The sequence below is a fragment of the Artibeus jamaicensis genome, unplaced genomic scaffold, assembly GCF_021234435.1.
Source record: "Artibeus jamaicensis isolate MK-2021 breed Jamaican fruit bat unplaced genomic scaffold, CSHL_Jam_final contig_332, whole genome shotgun sequence".
Taxonomy (NCBI): Eukaryota; Metazoa; Chordata; class Mammalia; order Chiroptera; family Phyllostomidae; genus Artibeus; species Artibeus jamaicensis.
In genome coordinates, this window is record NW_026521788.1 from 13,856,443 (window position 1) to 13,870,747 (window position 14,305).

Consider the following 14,305-nt stretch of genomic DNA (forward strand, 5'->3'; position numbering starts at 1 on the left):
TGGCCAGGTGTCAGTGAGTTGACTTCATCGCTCCTGAAGCCGGAGGTCGGAAACAGCCCATTCATTCTTCTGCCCATTGCTCTGTTCGTTGTGAACATCAACAACTGCAACAATCGCCACTGTATGACTCCTACTTGTGCCAAGCACTGTACTCATCTTACCTCACTGAAATCTCATTACGACCTTGTGGCTAACTAGATGCTATTATATTCATTTTGCAGGTGAAAAGACTGGGGTGCTAAGAGGTTAAATAACTTCCTCAAGGTCAGACCTGCTAAGTGACAGTACCAGCACCTGAACTCACACAGTCATACTCTATATTCTATGCTGGTTATCATTACATTATGTTGCCTCTCACATCCATCCATCCATCCATCCATCCATCCACTTGTCCATCCATCTGTCCGCCCATCCATTCTCTCCCTCTTCTACCACCTACCCTCTCACCCACCTACCTATTCTGCAAGCCCCAGTTCAGTAGTAGGTAATTACAATACCACCTCTACCTCAAGAAGCTCACAGTCTCTTGGATGAGACATTCATGTAAACACATAACTGCAGTGTAGAATATCAAGGATGCTGATAGACTCCAGATCTCTAGGGAGCCCTGTTTCTCTATGTGCTTGGCAGAGCAGGAACCAGTAGGTTCCCTTTATCTCATGTGAATCCTCTCCCCCCAAAGTCCAGCTGCTCAAGTATGAAACCTCACCCTGCCTGGCATCTTTCTCCACGGGTGCCACAGACACCTAGGTGAGGAGGCCTGGGGAAAGTCTATAAAACGTCAGGAAGCACTAATATCCCCTAGCAAGAGATGATACTCAGTAGTTCACATCTCCTGAAATCTATTAGAAAATCCTTCGAATGCTCTGATCTTAAAAGAGACTGCTCAAGTTTCACTACAATAAACCCAGTGGTTAAGCACAGATTCCAAAGTCCATGACCCAAGTTTAAGAGTCCACTACTTATTAGCTATATGACCTCAGACAAGGTATTTATTCTCTTTAAGCCTTGCTTTTAGCAATGAAAATAACCCCTGCCTCACAGAGAAGTTGTGAGAAAAAACTAGTTTGATTCATGGGACTCCCTGAGCCCATCGCTGGCATACGGCAAGCAGGTGACACTGGTGTGTTGTTATTACAGTCACGTTTCTCTGAGGATTTGAAGTCCTGGCATTGGTAATTTATATTTCATTCTCCAAAATTAAAAAAAAAGACATTCTTAAGGTTAAACATTAAAATGTATTGAAGAGGGTAAGAAAGGCAGACACATTACTATACTGGGTTACTGGGACGTAGCCTGTTTTTTTCAGTCTCTGTGTGTCTAGAAGACTATCTAGTCCCCTTTGATTATAGCTGTGAAAACTTTAGCTACATACACTGAATAGCAGTACAGCAGTTAAGGCCACAAGCTAGAGAATGAAAGTACTGAAACAGAAATATCAACTCCATCGCTGACTGCTGTGGAACTTGGAGGGACTAGCTTAAAGGCTTATGCTTCAGTTCCCTTATCTGTAAAATGGGGATAATCAACACACTTTCTTTGTAGGGCTGTTGTGAAGAATACACAGGCGTCCACCTGCAAAGCAGTTTACAATCCTACCTGATGTATCTTAAGTGTCCGGGGAGATAAGTCATGAATCTAGGAAATATAATTCTCCATCTCCCCCTTCAAGCCAGGCGTTTGGCAGTCACACTAGAATCTGATCGCTCCCACTCACACCCTACGCACAATCCACTGCCAAGTTCCGCTGAGTCCTCCCCTCAGTATCCCTCGTATGCACCATCCCCTCTCCACTGGCGGAGTCTTTGCCTGGTTCGGACCCCCGCACTGATGCTTGAGTGATGGTTCTAAACCGTAAAGCTACCGATCTCCTCTCCCTACCACCACCACTGGGTCAGCTCTGGCCGCGCCCTCATTTCAGGGGGATGTTCCCTACCCTGTAGAATGACCGGCCCCTGACCGCTCTTCACCCATTTTCCCCCCATACACTCATGCCCCCTGGCTCAAGGTACTCCACAACCATGTTTGCTTCCCACACACTGATGTTCCCTCTACTTTCATCACTTTTTATGGACAACTGGCTGGGGACTGTCTGTGGGAGCAGAGGGTGGGCAGGGCAGGGGAGAGCCATGGCGAGAAGAGCAGGACAACTGAAACCGAATGACAATAAAAAATTTTTTAAAATTGGGATCCCTGTGCTTTGGCTTGTCTATCTTGTCTACTCCTTTTCTAGGGCTCGGCTTTGCTAAAAACCCCCTCTGAGCCCATATGAGTTAACTGGGGGGGGTCTTTCTGTGGGTTCCTATGGCCCCCTCTCATGCTTTATGTAGGGTGTTTAATGGTGCACTTACCCTTCTCCCTCCTCGGCTGGGAGCTACTGTGCTGTTACCACTGGGCCTTGTTCGACTGTGTCTCCAACAATGCAACGCTGACCCACGGAAGTTGCTCAGTATAAGTATTTGTTGAGAAACGAAACAATGAATATTCATTCCTGCTCTGTCCCTGCATAGTTGTATGACTTTGGCATCAATCACAGAATTGTTATTTTATTGCAGGACATCCCTGTGTCAGTCATATACGCGTATGTGGAAAGGGGCACGCCATCAAGTTTCCTTGTTTAGTATAAATTTCCTAAGGTCGCCTCAAACATTTTTTTGTCAGGACATAATAAATACATACGAGGCTACATGCACACATAACAAAAATGGACAGAACAAACTGGGGTCAGTTATCCTAAAACTCCTCACTACTGAAACATACTTTGGTTTCTCTAAAGAGGGCAGAACAGGTAGGTAACACGGCACCAGGAGCTGAGGTGACAAGGCGCATGCGGGCCCTGAAGAACATGACTTCGCACCCTCACGGGTCCACGGCAGCTTGGGCCACCCCCGGCCACCACCGTAGAATGGGACCCAGCTGGGTGCAGGGAGATAACTAAAGACTCCCTCTCCGCAAGTTGCTTAGAGAGGGCAGGGGTCATTTAACCACATCAAAGGCACCCGCCTAACTTGTGTTGGCTTCCCACTTACTGCAGACCTAAGTAGCCCGTCGGCAAAGGAGAAGGAAAGGGAAAAAATACACCAGGAACAAAGGAGAGCAATGGAAAGTGTGGGCAAGGGAGGCCTGTAAATGCAGTAGGTAGAAACTTCTAAGCTAGACACTCACTGAAACTTTTTTTGCCTTTAAACCAGAATAATTGGTGATAAAATGTTAAGTGCTCATTCATATACATACATTTCTTTTTCACAAATAGGAAGATCTCCTTTTACTTGACACTAAAGTTGTGCCAAGAATAAAAAACACGTCATCATTAAAATTCAACTCAGTATAAATTTCTACAAGTTCCCTACTTTTTTGGACTGGTAATCACTTATTCATAGCTATCAATATGCACCACAGACCATGTGTGTAATTTACTGGGTTTTTAAAAACCTTCTGAAATGTGGATTCAGTGTTAATTTTACACACATATTGTAGTTTGATCATAACCCTTAGTAACACCCCTGCTGTATGATGCTGTGTCATGTAGCTACAATCAAGAAAGTTTCATCTTGGCCTTATCAAACCTGAATTGCAGGGGACCGTGAAGCAAATTTCTTTTATAAATTAGATACCCTGTAAGTTTTTTCCTGTAATTAAAAGATCCTAGAAGACCCTGGCTGGTGTAGCTCAGTGGATTGAGTGCGGGCCTGCAAACCAAACAATCGCAGTTTGATTCCCAGTCAGGGCATATGCCTGGGTTGCAGGCCGGTTCCCTGCAGGCCAGTTCCCAGCAGGGGATGCACGACAGACAACCATACATTGATGTTTCTCTCCCTTTCTCCTTCCCTTCCCCTCTAAAGATAAACAAATAAAATCTTTTAAAAAAATGGCATAGCTTTAAAAAAAAAACATCCTAGAAGAAATTTATGCACACGAGCAAGAGGACCTATCCCCATAATAGCACACAAAATATTTAAAAGCAGCTTTTGCAGTTGATATGAGGCCTATAATATGGAGCAAAGTAGCCCACAAGTCTTAATTGGGATCCGAGGAAGAAGTAGGAAAAAGAAACTCCTCGTTGAAAGAATTCACTTTACAGGGAATAAGTATTATATATGTTACACCATTGAAAGAAATCTTGGGTCTAACTTCCAAGTAATTTAGTCTTAACTTTGTGCATAAAAAGTAGTCCGCGAAATACCATAGTTTATCTGACTACGAATATCAAGTCTTCTCTAATACAAGTAGCTTGTACAGTGAATATACATTTCATACTGTGTTAAGAATTAACAAGTGTACCGGCTATGGGAGTGCTATCCAGCGAGCCACTTTTGGGTCTACTCTCAGTGTCCTGAGACAAAACCCTGAAATCTGCTCACACGTTGACAACAGTGATATTGATATTTCCCCATGTTCCCCTCTGGTTGCTAAGAGATTTACATTGGACAGACTCCGTTGTACTCATAACAAAGCTTTTTGGCCTACGAAGCATTCACTCCAGCTCAGTGAGCCCAGAAACTCCGTTTGCCTCACTCTTGTCCTAGTTGCTTCCAAGTCAAACTGGGGCCCAGGCACAGAGGCCGCAGGCCTGTCATTGCTACTGTAGGAAACTGCTGTACATAACCTGGCTCAGCTCGCAGCTCTCAGAGTGCCGACAGTCAAGATGACCTGTATCTTTACACAAATGCACGTACCTTTCCCCATGTCTCTTAGAAGCCAGTTTATCATGGTGAGGGTACACATAGGTGAGTGGGGAGGACCAATCAATAGTGACCCACCCACAGACAAACCTCATACAATGCAATTAGACCAGAACCTAGCAAGACTTAGCAATTTCATAACAGTTCTGCTGTGCAAGGCTTTGAAATATGCCTACACAGAATTCCTAACTTACATTTGTACTTTTGTGAACATATATTCCAGAAGTTTATTGACAAGAATACTGAAGACGGAAGTATCTAAATTTAACATCTTACAGCAAAGCCACTGCAGCCCTCCAAACTCAATCTCATACAGTCCGCCATGTAACAAAAGGCACAGGCGTCTTCTATAGATTCCCACCTCTAAAGCGGAGCTGGGTATGTATAGGAGGAGGGGAGGGGCATGCGGTGGCTGAAATTTGCATGTCATTTAGAAAGCACATGCTTCACTGCTCAGAGCAAATGAAGATGATCTTTCTCCTGGGAATGCTCACAAAGAGACATAAAAATGGTTTATGACCTGACTTCTGTATTCGGATCACAGAGTTTTCAACAGATTTTATTAACTGCCATGGGGGGGAAAGTGTTTTGGGGCCTCTCTCCTGGGTCGACACCCAGGAGGCGTACGTATTTAAGGGCACAGCCCCAAACATTCAGTGAGTAACCAAACACCTCTGACCCAGAATATTCCTGGGTTTTGCCCTGCACTAGAATAATGGGAGAGGATGATCGATGCCTATGCTTTGATTTAAAGGCATCAGCGCCGAAGGGTGCAAGGCTCTGCCGAGTCTCGGGAATTCCTGCCTTCAAGTTTATCCCCTTGCCCAGCAGACAAAAACAAGCCTCTACGATTTCAGCTATATTTAACAACAAAAAAGTTATTTCCAGCAGCTTATTTTCATTGCACAACTTAACTAGAAGCACCATAGAGGAAAAAGGGGCAAAAGGAAAGGAAAAGAAAAAAAAACCCACAAAGCAGGAAATGACTTTTTCGGCTCCATCCTTAAGGTCACAGATCTGGCTGAGCAACACACACATGTGACACAGTTCTAGCACAAAAGCTCTTTTTCCAAAAGACAGACCTCGAGGAAGTACAAAGCCTGGCTTGCTGGCCTGTCCCTCAAGCCTCAGTCACCGCAGTCCATTTAACCTTGACTGGGCTGAGCAGAAACTACTTTTAACTCCCCTGCACACCTTTCTCTGCCATGGAAACATGCCGGTGCCTGTGTAGAGTGAAAGCACACTCTCCTTCTGCATCAGTACTGCAATCACCCCCCACAAAGGGTACAATCTTCTCTTGCCTCGCCCGTCCTCCGGCCGTGGTCGGCCATAGGACCGTATCATCTGTTCCCCGTTCACACACCCAATTCACACTCTACACAGCATAGAAACAGCCCTTACTGCTTCTCACAGATGCTGGGAAGAGATTAAAACAAAAAGAAGCCAGGCTAGAGCTGTGCTCTGGCACACATAGCTACCTTTTTCTTCCGATCCCGGGACCGTTTGCGGTGTTTTCTCTTTTTCTCAGTCTCTTCTTCAGCATTGATTTCTAAATCCCTGTTTTTCTTTAATTGGGAAGCTGCATGAGCCATAATGCATTGAAAAAGATCCTCTCAAGCACGCAGGGCTTCCTGGTAAAAGGTGATATCCTCGGGCACCTCCAGTCAGGCTTACAGCAGCATTCCAATCACTGGAGAGAAACCTTGGACTAGAAGCAGGAAGACATTCAAAATGCAAAGATGCTGTGGAAGCTGAAGCTTTTTAAAAACCCGAATGATGGTTTCCAGACTTCATCCTACACCTTCCTCTACCTGGACCTTTACACAAGAGTGCAGCCATTGTAATGCATTTACCGTAGTGAAAAAGGCAGCTGGGACAGAGGAGGCTGTATTATGGCTGTATCCCCAGCCACCAGCTGGAAGTGTCTAAGTGATTCCTCAGAAGGGGGAATGCTGCAAAGGATGCTTCTCCGGAGGAAAAAAAATCAAGAGTCACCACACATGCAGGAGCAAAAATCCAGCACTAATTCTGAAAACCTATTTTAGAATCCTAGGGAAAAAAGACAGGGCTGCAATTTATGCATCACCACTAGGTCTGCACAGAGCATGATTTAACCCGCAACAGAATGGAGCAGTTCCTACTTTAGCTGAACTGCTGATGGTGACAAAATGTATAAAATAAGATTTCACAAAATACACTAAATTCTGCTATGGCGATCCTAACTGAAATACAAGGAAAACAATGCATGCATTGCTGGTGTCCGCAGCACGGGCTTTATGCTGAACTGTCAGCCCAAATGCATTTTGTGGGAGAGGATTACAGAAGGGCCTGTTGTCTTTTCAAAACAGCATGCTGATTACAACGCATCATACAGAAAGACATGAGCATGTCGGTGTATGGAACAGATGCCTGATTCACAGGAGTCCCCAGGACTCTTCTCTCATGTGAACTGAGGGTCAGAGATCGGGGCCTCTGGGCTGTCATCATGGTTTCTGAGTCACAGAAGCCAACATAGATTGACTTTCGAGTCAGGATTTGCTTCAATCACCTTACTATTTTTGCCACCTGAGTCCTCAATGACTGCAGCCTCTGAATATTCATGATGTGAAGTGAAGCAGCAGCATTGCACAAGGCCTGCTGGGGTATCTTCTGCTAGGGTGCACACACTGGAAGAAATTTAATAAGTCAGGGATTACTTACACACATGCAAACACACACACACAGTGTTCCGCAGCTTTAGCAAGAAATGGCTGAAATAGCAGACCGGATAGAAAACATTTGGGCCCTGGTAAGGAACCCCACATTCATTGAGAAAAGAAGCGGAATAAAACAAGATGATGCTCTGCTGAAAAGATGTAGTGTGTGTGCTTCCGGTACCCAAAGTCCAGAACTTTGGGGATCAGTGCACGTAACTTTGCAGGACTGATGAATAAAGCGTGTGAAAGGCCACAGCAAAAAGCCCAAAGGCGTTGCGTGAGGATGTGGTGGGGTTCTCTGGAGCTGCTGTTCACCTGCGTCCCAAAGAGCCCTTGTGTGAGTTCCTGCAAACTGCTGCATACTGCATTTCTGACCTGGAAGGTGATTCCCCTCCTAAGGTGCTTCGCCATCTCTGCCAGGCAGTGACAGGGGATGGAAGGGGAAAGGTATGGGGACCATGGCTTTTGCGGTCCTCCTGCAAGTGGACTGCACACTCCTTTTGGGGCTCAACTGAAAACCACTCTGGTCAAACAGTTCCTGAGGGCCTACTGTGCGTACTGGTGCCCCTGTACTTACTTCCCTAGAGAGACTCTCTTCGGGAAGGAAGTGCTCCAGAACAGTTCTCCATTGCCTATGAAACCACTGTTGGGCACACAGGACAGGAGAGTGAAGGAGTGCAACTAAGTGTAACTGGGATCCAACAGCAATAAACCATATTGGGACCTTCACAGTAAAAGTAAGTTTGTTTTTTTTTAACCAGGATTTTTACTGTAAGAATAATAGATGGGGTAGAGAAAAGAATGAATATTAGAAGTTTGGTGTGCTTTCTTTTTACATAAAATCATCCTGTACTTTTGAGGAATAGTCATACAATTTCCTTCCTTATTTTCAGCGACTTGAAGAGGGCAGCCAGCTCAGAAACTGGCTCGTTTCCCACTGGCACTGGGCTTCTTTTTCCCTCCCTTCATAGACACTAATGACGCTTAAAAATGTACCTGTAACTATGCTTGATCAAGTTACCTAACTGGTCCCGGTCCCTCTGAGGCTGGCGAAGCTGCACTTTCCCACTGATCTCTACCAGCCAGATAGTTGGAAATTAGGAAAACAGGCCACGGGTACTTTTCTTTTTTCTTTCTTTCTTTTATTATTATTATTTTTGCCACGGGCATCTTTCCGCACACTCCTCTCTAGAATAATTATTGGCTTCCCTGAAATGTTCTTAAAAAGCCACTACAACTTTTAGGCTGTCATAATCCAATTTTTTTGTTATGTTGGATTTTGCATATCTCAGTCAGTGGTTAACCTTCTCAGAAATAGCTTGTTTAGGTTTCTTTCTTACAGAAAATGTGGGGTTTTGTCCTCCATCTTTAAATCGGAAGAACTTTTAAGAGTGACCTTGCCAAGGAAGGCAGTCCTGTGGGTCTGGAACTTTGATGGCTACACAAGTAAGGTCTCAGTCCCTTCTTTCTCATTTCCCAGCGTGCTCCCTGACAGGTAACTCTCCAGCAACTTGTGTTCTTATTCTCAGCACAACGACATTTACACAGGAGAGACATAGATATTTTTTTTTCCTCCCAAACTGAATTGATGGTTCTGTCCGTAATTCTAAAAAACAGGTCCTGCCCCGGACACTGGCCATGAACGGTGATGGGCAGGACTGACACAGGATGGCAATGGCCTATGCATGGGCTCTCAAAGCTCCTGAAAGTTAAGGAAAAACAATTCTTACACTCTTCTCTCAAGGAGGAAAAAAAGTTTGTTCTGGTTTTAAAAAGCTCCATGGACAGAAAGTCTGAAACCATCCTTTTGAAATAATTTAGAAGAGTGATCTTTCAAACTTCTATTAGCTGCAGAAATTTTTCTTTGGATAAATCCCATTGGAAAGGTGATTATAATAAATACAGGGCCCGGCACAAATAATGCCACTTTTTTGTTACAAAGTCTTTTGTTACAAAATCATAAGCGTGTAATTCTGTAACACAACAATGTCACACTCAAGCACACCCCTGACGTTTTAGGTGGAATTTGCAAAGTAAAACTGTAAATTAGTACACCCATATTATCACTTTGCCAGCCACACTCAAGCAGGCCTGACTTCTGCCGGCCCCTGTGTAACAGTGGTGCTGCTTGGCTGAGAGATACGGTGGCCCCCCAGAGCCCCGTGTTCTGGCTCCCTGCCCCTCCCTCCAGAAGGCGGCCTGGGCGAGCGCAGTTGGAAAACCAGCAAGGCCTCCTGGTCTGCCTCCCTCGAACCCTCATCGCCAGAAGTCATGTCAAAAAGTGACTCCTCCTGTTAAATGTTTCCTCATGATCTTGTCCAAAATCATTCCAGATTTCTCACCAGAAGCAACAAGTTCCACTTAGAATATTTCCTGTGTATTACTACAGCATAAAACTAGTACAGAAAAGTAGAAATCACTTTCCAGTTTGGTATCTAGACTTATGTTTATACCCCAAATAATTTCTAACCCCAAAATTTAAAAAAAAATTGTGACTAAATATTCCACTGAAAATAAATCTGATCAATTCATTGGGATGCTTTACAAACTTCAGAGACCATGGCCAGAAATATTTCCCCCTCAATTTCCACATGTACCTTTGCCAGGATTAGAAGATGAATTTTATGACTTCAGCCAATTAATAACTCGGCTACTCTTGGTTGTCACTTTATATTGTTGTCTCCACATTGTTGAGCTGACTTGACAAACAATAATACATGTGATTTCTATAGTGACGATACTGTCACTTGGTAATTCTAAAGTTACAACAGCTTTGCATTTTGAAATGATAGTACGTGGTGACATAGCAAAGTGGAAAACGGGGAGTAGACAGGAGAATGGAGGTAAGACGCAGGGCAGATAAGAAGAAGAGAAATGGCCCGGTTTGCCAGCAAGGCTGCACCTTCCCGCCCCCGCCCACGGCCCCGGGTGAGGAGCAAAGTGCATGTTGTGATGGAATGAAAACTATTTTGTGCTGCACCCACTTCAGTTTTCTCAGAAGCAGAGCAGCCTCGCCATAGGAGAGTCAAAACATTTTCCCTTTACAAAGAAAAATGGATCCATCGTCATTTCATTAGTTTTGGCATCCGAGATAAAGATGATGTCAAGAGAACTCGAGCAGGTTCTAAACACGTGGGGAGCGAGGAAGGAAACAAGCTTTACACCTGTCAGTGGATACAAACGACACGAAAATCGCCCTGGGAAGTCCTCAATCCATAGTCACGTATCCTTCATTTCCAGATGAGATAAATGAAGTCCCAAAATTTAAAAAAAAAAAACAAAACGGGCTGTGACTGAGGAGCAGGTGGTCCTTTCCACATTCCTCGTAGGGCGGCACTTTTGGATAAATTAGCACTGGCCTCCATTCCACCTGTCTAAGTACTTGGTCTGCCCCTGCGCCTGGAGCAGGCTGTCTGTCCAACTAACTGGCCTGACCTCAGCACTGGAGAGCCAGCTGGCCGCAGGCTGCCAGCTGCTTGTGTGACTTCCCAGGAGCACCTGGGGCCAGCACGTGCGCCGGCTTCCTGAAGGTCTCCCTACCACACTCACGCTGGCCAGCAGAAAGAAGCAGGATCTTTTGTCATAGGTGGAAGGCCCCTGAAGGCATGTCCCTGCACTCTCCATCCCCCCAAAGTAGATAAGTCGTGACTAGCACTGGGAGCAAAGTCTGCATCAAAAGGGGTGGGCAAATGAAATGTCCTGAACAAGCCGCCTGCTCTCTGGGCCCCTGGTCCTATAGACGGAGGGAACTTGACCACATGACCTCAAAGACACTGGCCCATGAATCCAAAATGCTGCCATCTGAGGTGATGGAAGGCTGTGGGTGTTTGGAAATAAAGGAAAACATATAGGAAAGATTTATTTAAGAAGAGTTTATAATCTGTGCTGGTCAATACAATAGCCACCAGCCACCACTGAAATGGGACTAGTTTGGCTACAGAACTGAACTCTTATTTTTGTTTAATTTAAAACTTCAAACTTGAAAACAGACTCAGTTGAGATACTAAAACACATTGAAGTGTGTTTGGAACAATTTGGACTTGTGAATCTACTTTTTCAAAATTAAATTTTATGAAACAAATTACAGATCGGATATCTCCCATGGTCATTTAGCACCTGAGATACACACAAAGGATTTCAAAATTTAGTATGATAAAAATCAATGTACACTATCTCAGTAATAATTTTAGATACTAACTCACTACAGTGAGAATATTTTGGATACATTCAGTTAAATAAAATATATTAAAATTAATTTCACACTTTAAAAAGATTTTTAAATGTGGCTATCAGAATTTGAAATATGTGTGGCTCAGCTTACATTTCTATTGGACAGTGTTAGTCTACATAAACAGCTTATATGAACAGAAAGAAAGCCCGGTTATCTTCCTGAGGACAAATGATTCTCCAAACAAGCATCAGAAGCCACTTAGCAGTCAGTCATCACACTTCCTACTGGAAGAGGTGAAGTATGAAAAGATGGTATGTTCTCAGGCACTGGTGCCAACAGCAGCATTCATGCAACCATGGACTCATCCCCCACTCTGCTGGTCACCATGGTCAGCACCTGGGACATGAGACTTGGACCCTGCCCTCAGGTAACCAAGGGGATGGAAGACGAGTGAGCCAATAATCACAATGCATGCACAGGTGCTTATGGAAGCGGGTGTGGGAGCACATGTGAGAAAAACAAAGAAATGGTCGGCACTCAGAGTAATGCTTCTAGGTCAGGTGTAAAGTCTTTCATCTCCATACAATTGCATGGATGCTCCTTCTTTCCAGTTTTAGGTTCTCTAAGAAAAGTAAATCAAGATAGTAATGAGCCATTTGAGATGAGCCTTCCATTCTATCAGGATAGTAATTCTCCCCAAATAGCCCTCTAAACCAAAACACTGATTGCAGTGACTGAGTGAATGTGAGTGGTTCCTAAGCTATGTACTCAATTCAAATACATTTATTGCCAAAGGTGAACAATGGGTATGCTTTTGTATCACTTGTTTCCTACCAGCGGTCCCCAAACTCTGGGCTGCGGACCAGTGCTGGTCTGGGCCTGTTAGGAACCGGGACCACAGCAGGAGGTGAGCTTGAATCGTCCTGAGATTACTCGCCCATCCTCTGATCCACAGAAAAAAATGTCTTCCACAAAACCAGTTCCTGGTGCCGAAGAGGCTGGGGACCGCTATACTATCTGGTTAATCATAACTTCTACTACCTTTTAACAACTTAGTGTAATAACTCTTCCAAGATTGAGGGAACCAATATGCCAACCAAGTAATGTAATAAACTTTTCTACGTATCTTGTGGAAATAGATCTCATCTCTATCTCACTAAATGCTTGTTATTTATTTTCATGTAATAATCATACTTAATCTGCCCCAAAGGAATGACGGTGCAAGCCAACAAGTAAGGGGAAACCGGTCTTCACGCAGCTCTGTTACGAGTAGCCGTAGGACCTCAGAGCATTTCCTTATCCCTCCTGGTTCCCTGGTGCCATATCTGTAAGAGGAAAGGGTTTCCAAAGTCTCTCTTCTAGCGTCCACATTCTGTGACGCTGAAATACAATCACAATAAGAATGCACGATTGAGGGCGTCTCCAGCTGGTGTGTTCTGATCAAGCTCTAAGGAAAGTACGTTCACTTTCAAAGTATTTCTTTGAAGTGGTAACTAAAAGTCAAAGGTATAAAGGAAACAGGTTTTGAAGACCAAGGCACATGGTGGCCACTTGTTGGCCGCTACTCAGTGACCACTTGCTGCCTCTGCCACGAGGGATGGAGCGGAACAGGAGAGAAAGCAAAGGGTCTTAGTTTTAGAAAGTGAAACATCTAATTAGGTTCACTCGTGGGGTGATGGCGGCCTGGGGTAGGACAACTAAACAGTACGCTGAATGCTCTAGAGTAAACCACTCAAATATTCAATCCTGAACTCAGGTAATTGTTCTTTATTATATCGTGGACCACATTAACCAAGCTGAGACTTACATCTGAGGAAAAGAAGAAGAAGAAGAAGAATTCTATTTTCTTGGATTTGGCTCTGACTTACTGTCACAGAAAGAGCTACTTGCAGAATTTATAGCCCCTTCCTTTTATGAAATTGAAATAACATGCTTGTTACAAGTTTCAATAACAAATGTCTATGGAACAACGTGGTAATCACAAAAGACAAGAGCAGCACACACAAACCCAGGACATTATCAAGCTGGGGTTGAGCCACACAGACTGGCACCAGGGTCCCCAAGTGCATTGGGAAGTCCTTTTCTTCCTCCCCATCCTACTACTTACATCTTGGCAGGTGTTTTTGTCCATGTTGCTTTATAAGACCAATTGCAAATAAGACTAATATGACTAATTAAACTCTGTTCTACTTAGCTTTCTATTATATCATGTCAGGATATAATCAGAATAGGCAGTCAAGTTTGAATACTCAAAATATCTTGTCTGGGATAATAAGGACACATGTCTGGGGGAAAAATGTTATGAGGCCCTTTTAAAAAAGATAAAAGTTGAAAACAATTTTATTATTCTTTTCCAATTTCTCTTTTTTAAAAAGGGCAGGGTAGGGGAATATCTTTTTAAGTGGTGTGAAGTATGGCTTGATGATTCAGGCAGATTTCATCCTACTCATTTTTTGTTCCAAGGTAGAGGTCAGCAGATGTTCCTACAAAGGGCCAGAGAGCACATATTCAGGGCTCTACTGGCGGAGGATCTTTGTGGCACCAAAGCAGCCAGAGCATGTCAAAGAATGGACACGGCTATGGTCCAACAAATCTTTATGGATACTGAAGTTAGAATTCCATGTCATTTTCATTTCACCAAATACTATTCTTCCTTTGAGTTGTTTCCAACCATTTGAAAGTTGCAACCTTCTTAGTTTGCAAGCTATACACATAAAGGGTAGATTTGACCCAAGGTACATAGTCTGCTGACCCGT

At 44.0% G+C, this 14,305-nt stretch overlaps 1 protein-coding gene and 1 pseudogene across 5 annotated transcripts in view; one reads left to right on the plus strand and one right to left on the minus strand.

Moving 5' to 3' along the window:
* The window catches only part of ANK3 (ankyrin 3), a 326,106-nt gene extending 319,776 nt beyond the window's left edge, over positions 1-6,330 (minus strand). For 4 of the 5 annotated variants that reach the window (XM_053663868.1, XM_053663866.1, XM_053663867.1 and 1 more), the window contains exon 1: positions 6,161-6,289. In XM_053663868.1, the coding sequence (XP_053519843.1) occupies positions 6,161-6,274 (114 nt within the window). In that variant the 5' untranslated portion in view covers positions 6,275-6,289. Of the gene's footprint in view, positions 1-6,160 lie in introns of all 5 variants that reach the window. The other variant, XM_053663869.1, reaches the window with a different exon arrangement.
* A 5,574-nt stretch (positions 6,331-11,904) lies between these two features.
* LOC119045268 (prolyl 4-hydroxylase subunit alpha-1-like) overlaps positions 11,905-14,305 on the plus strand; it is a 46,586-nt pseudogene continuing 44,185 nt past the window's right edge.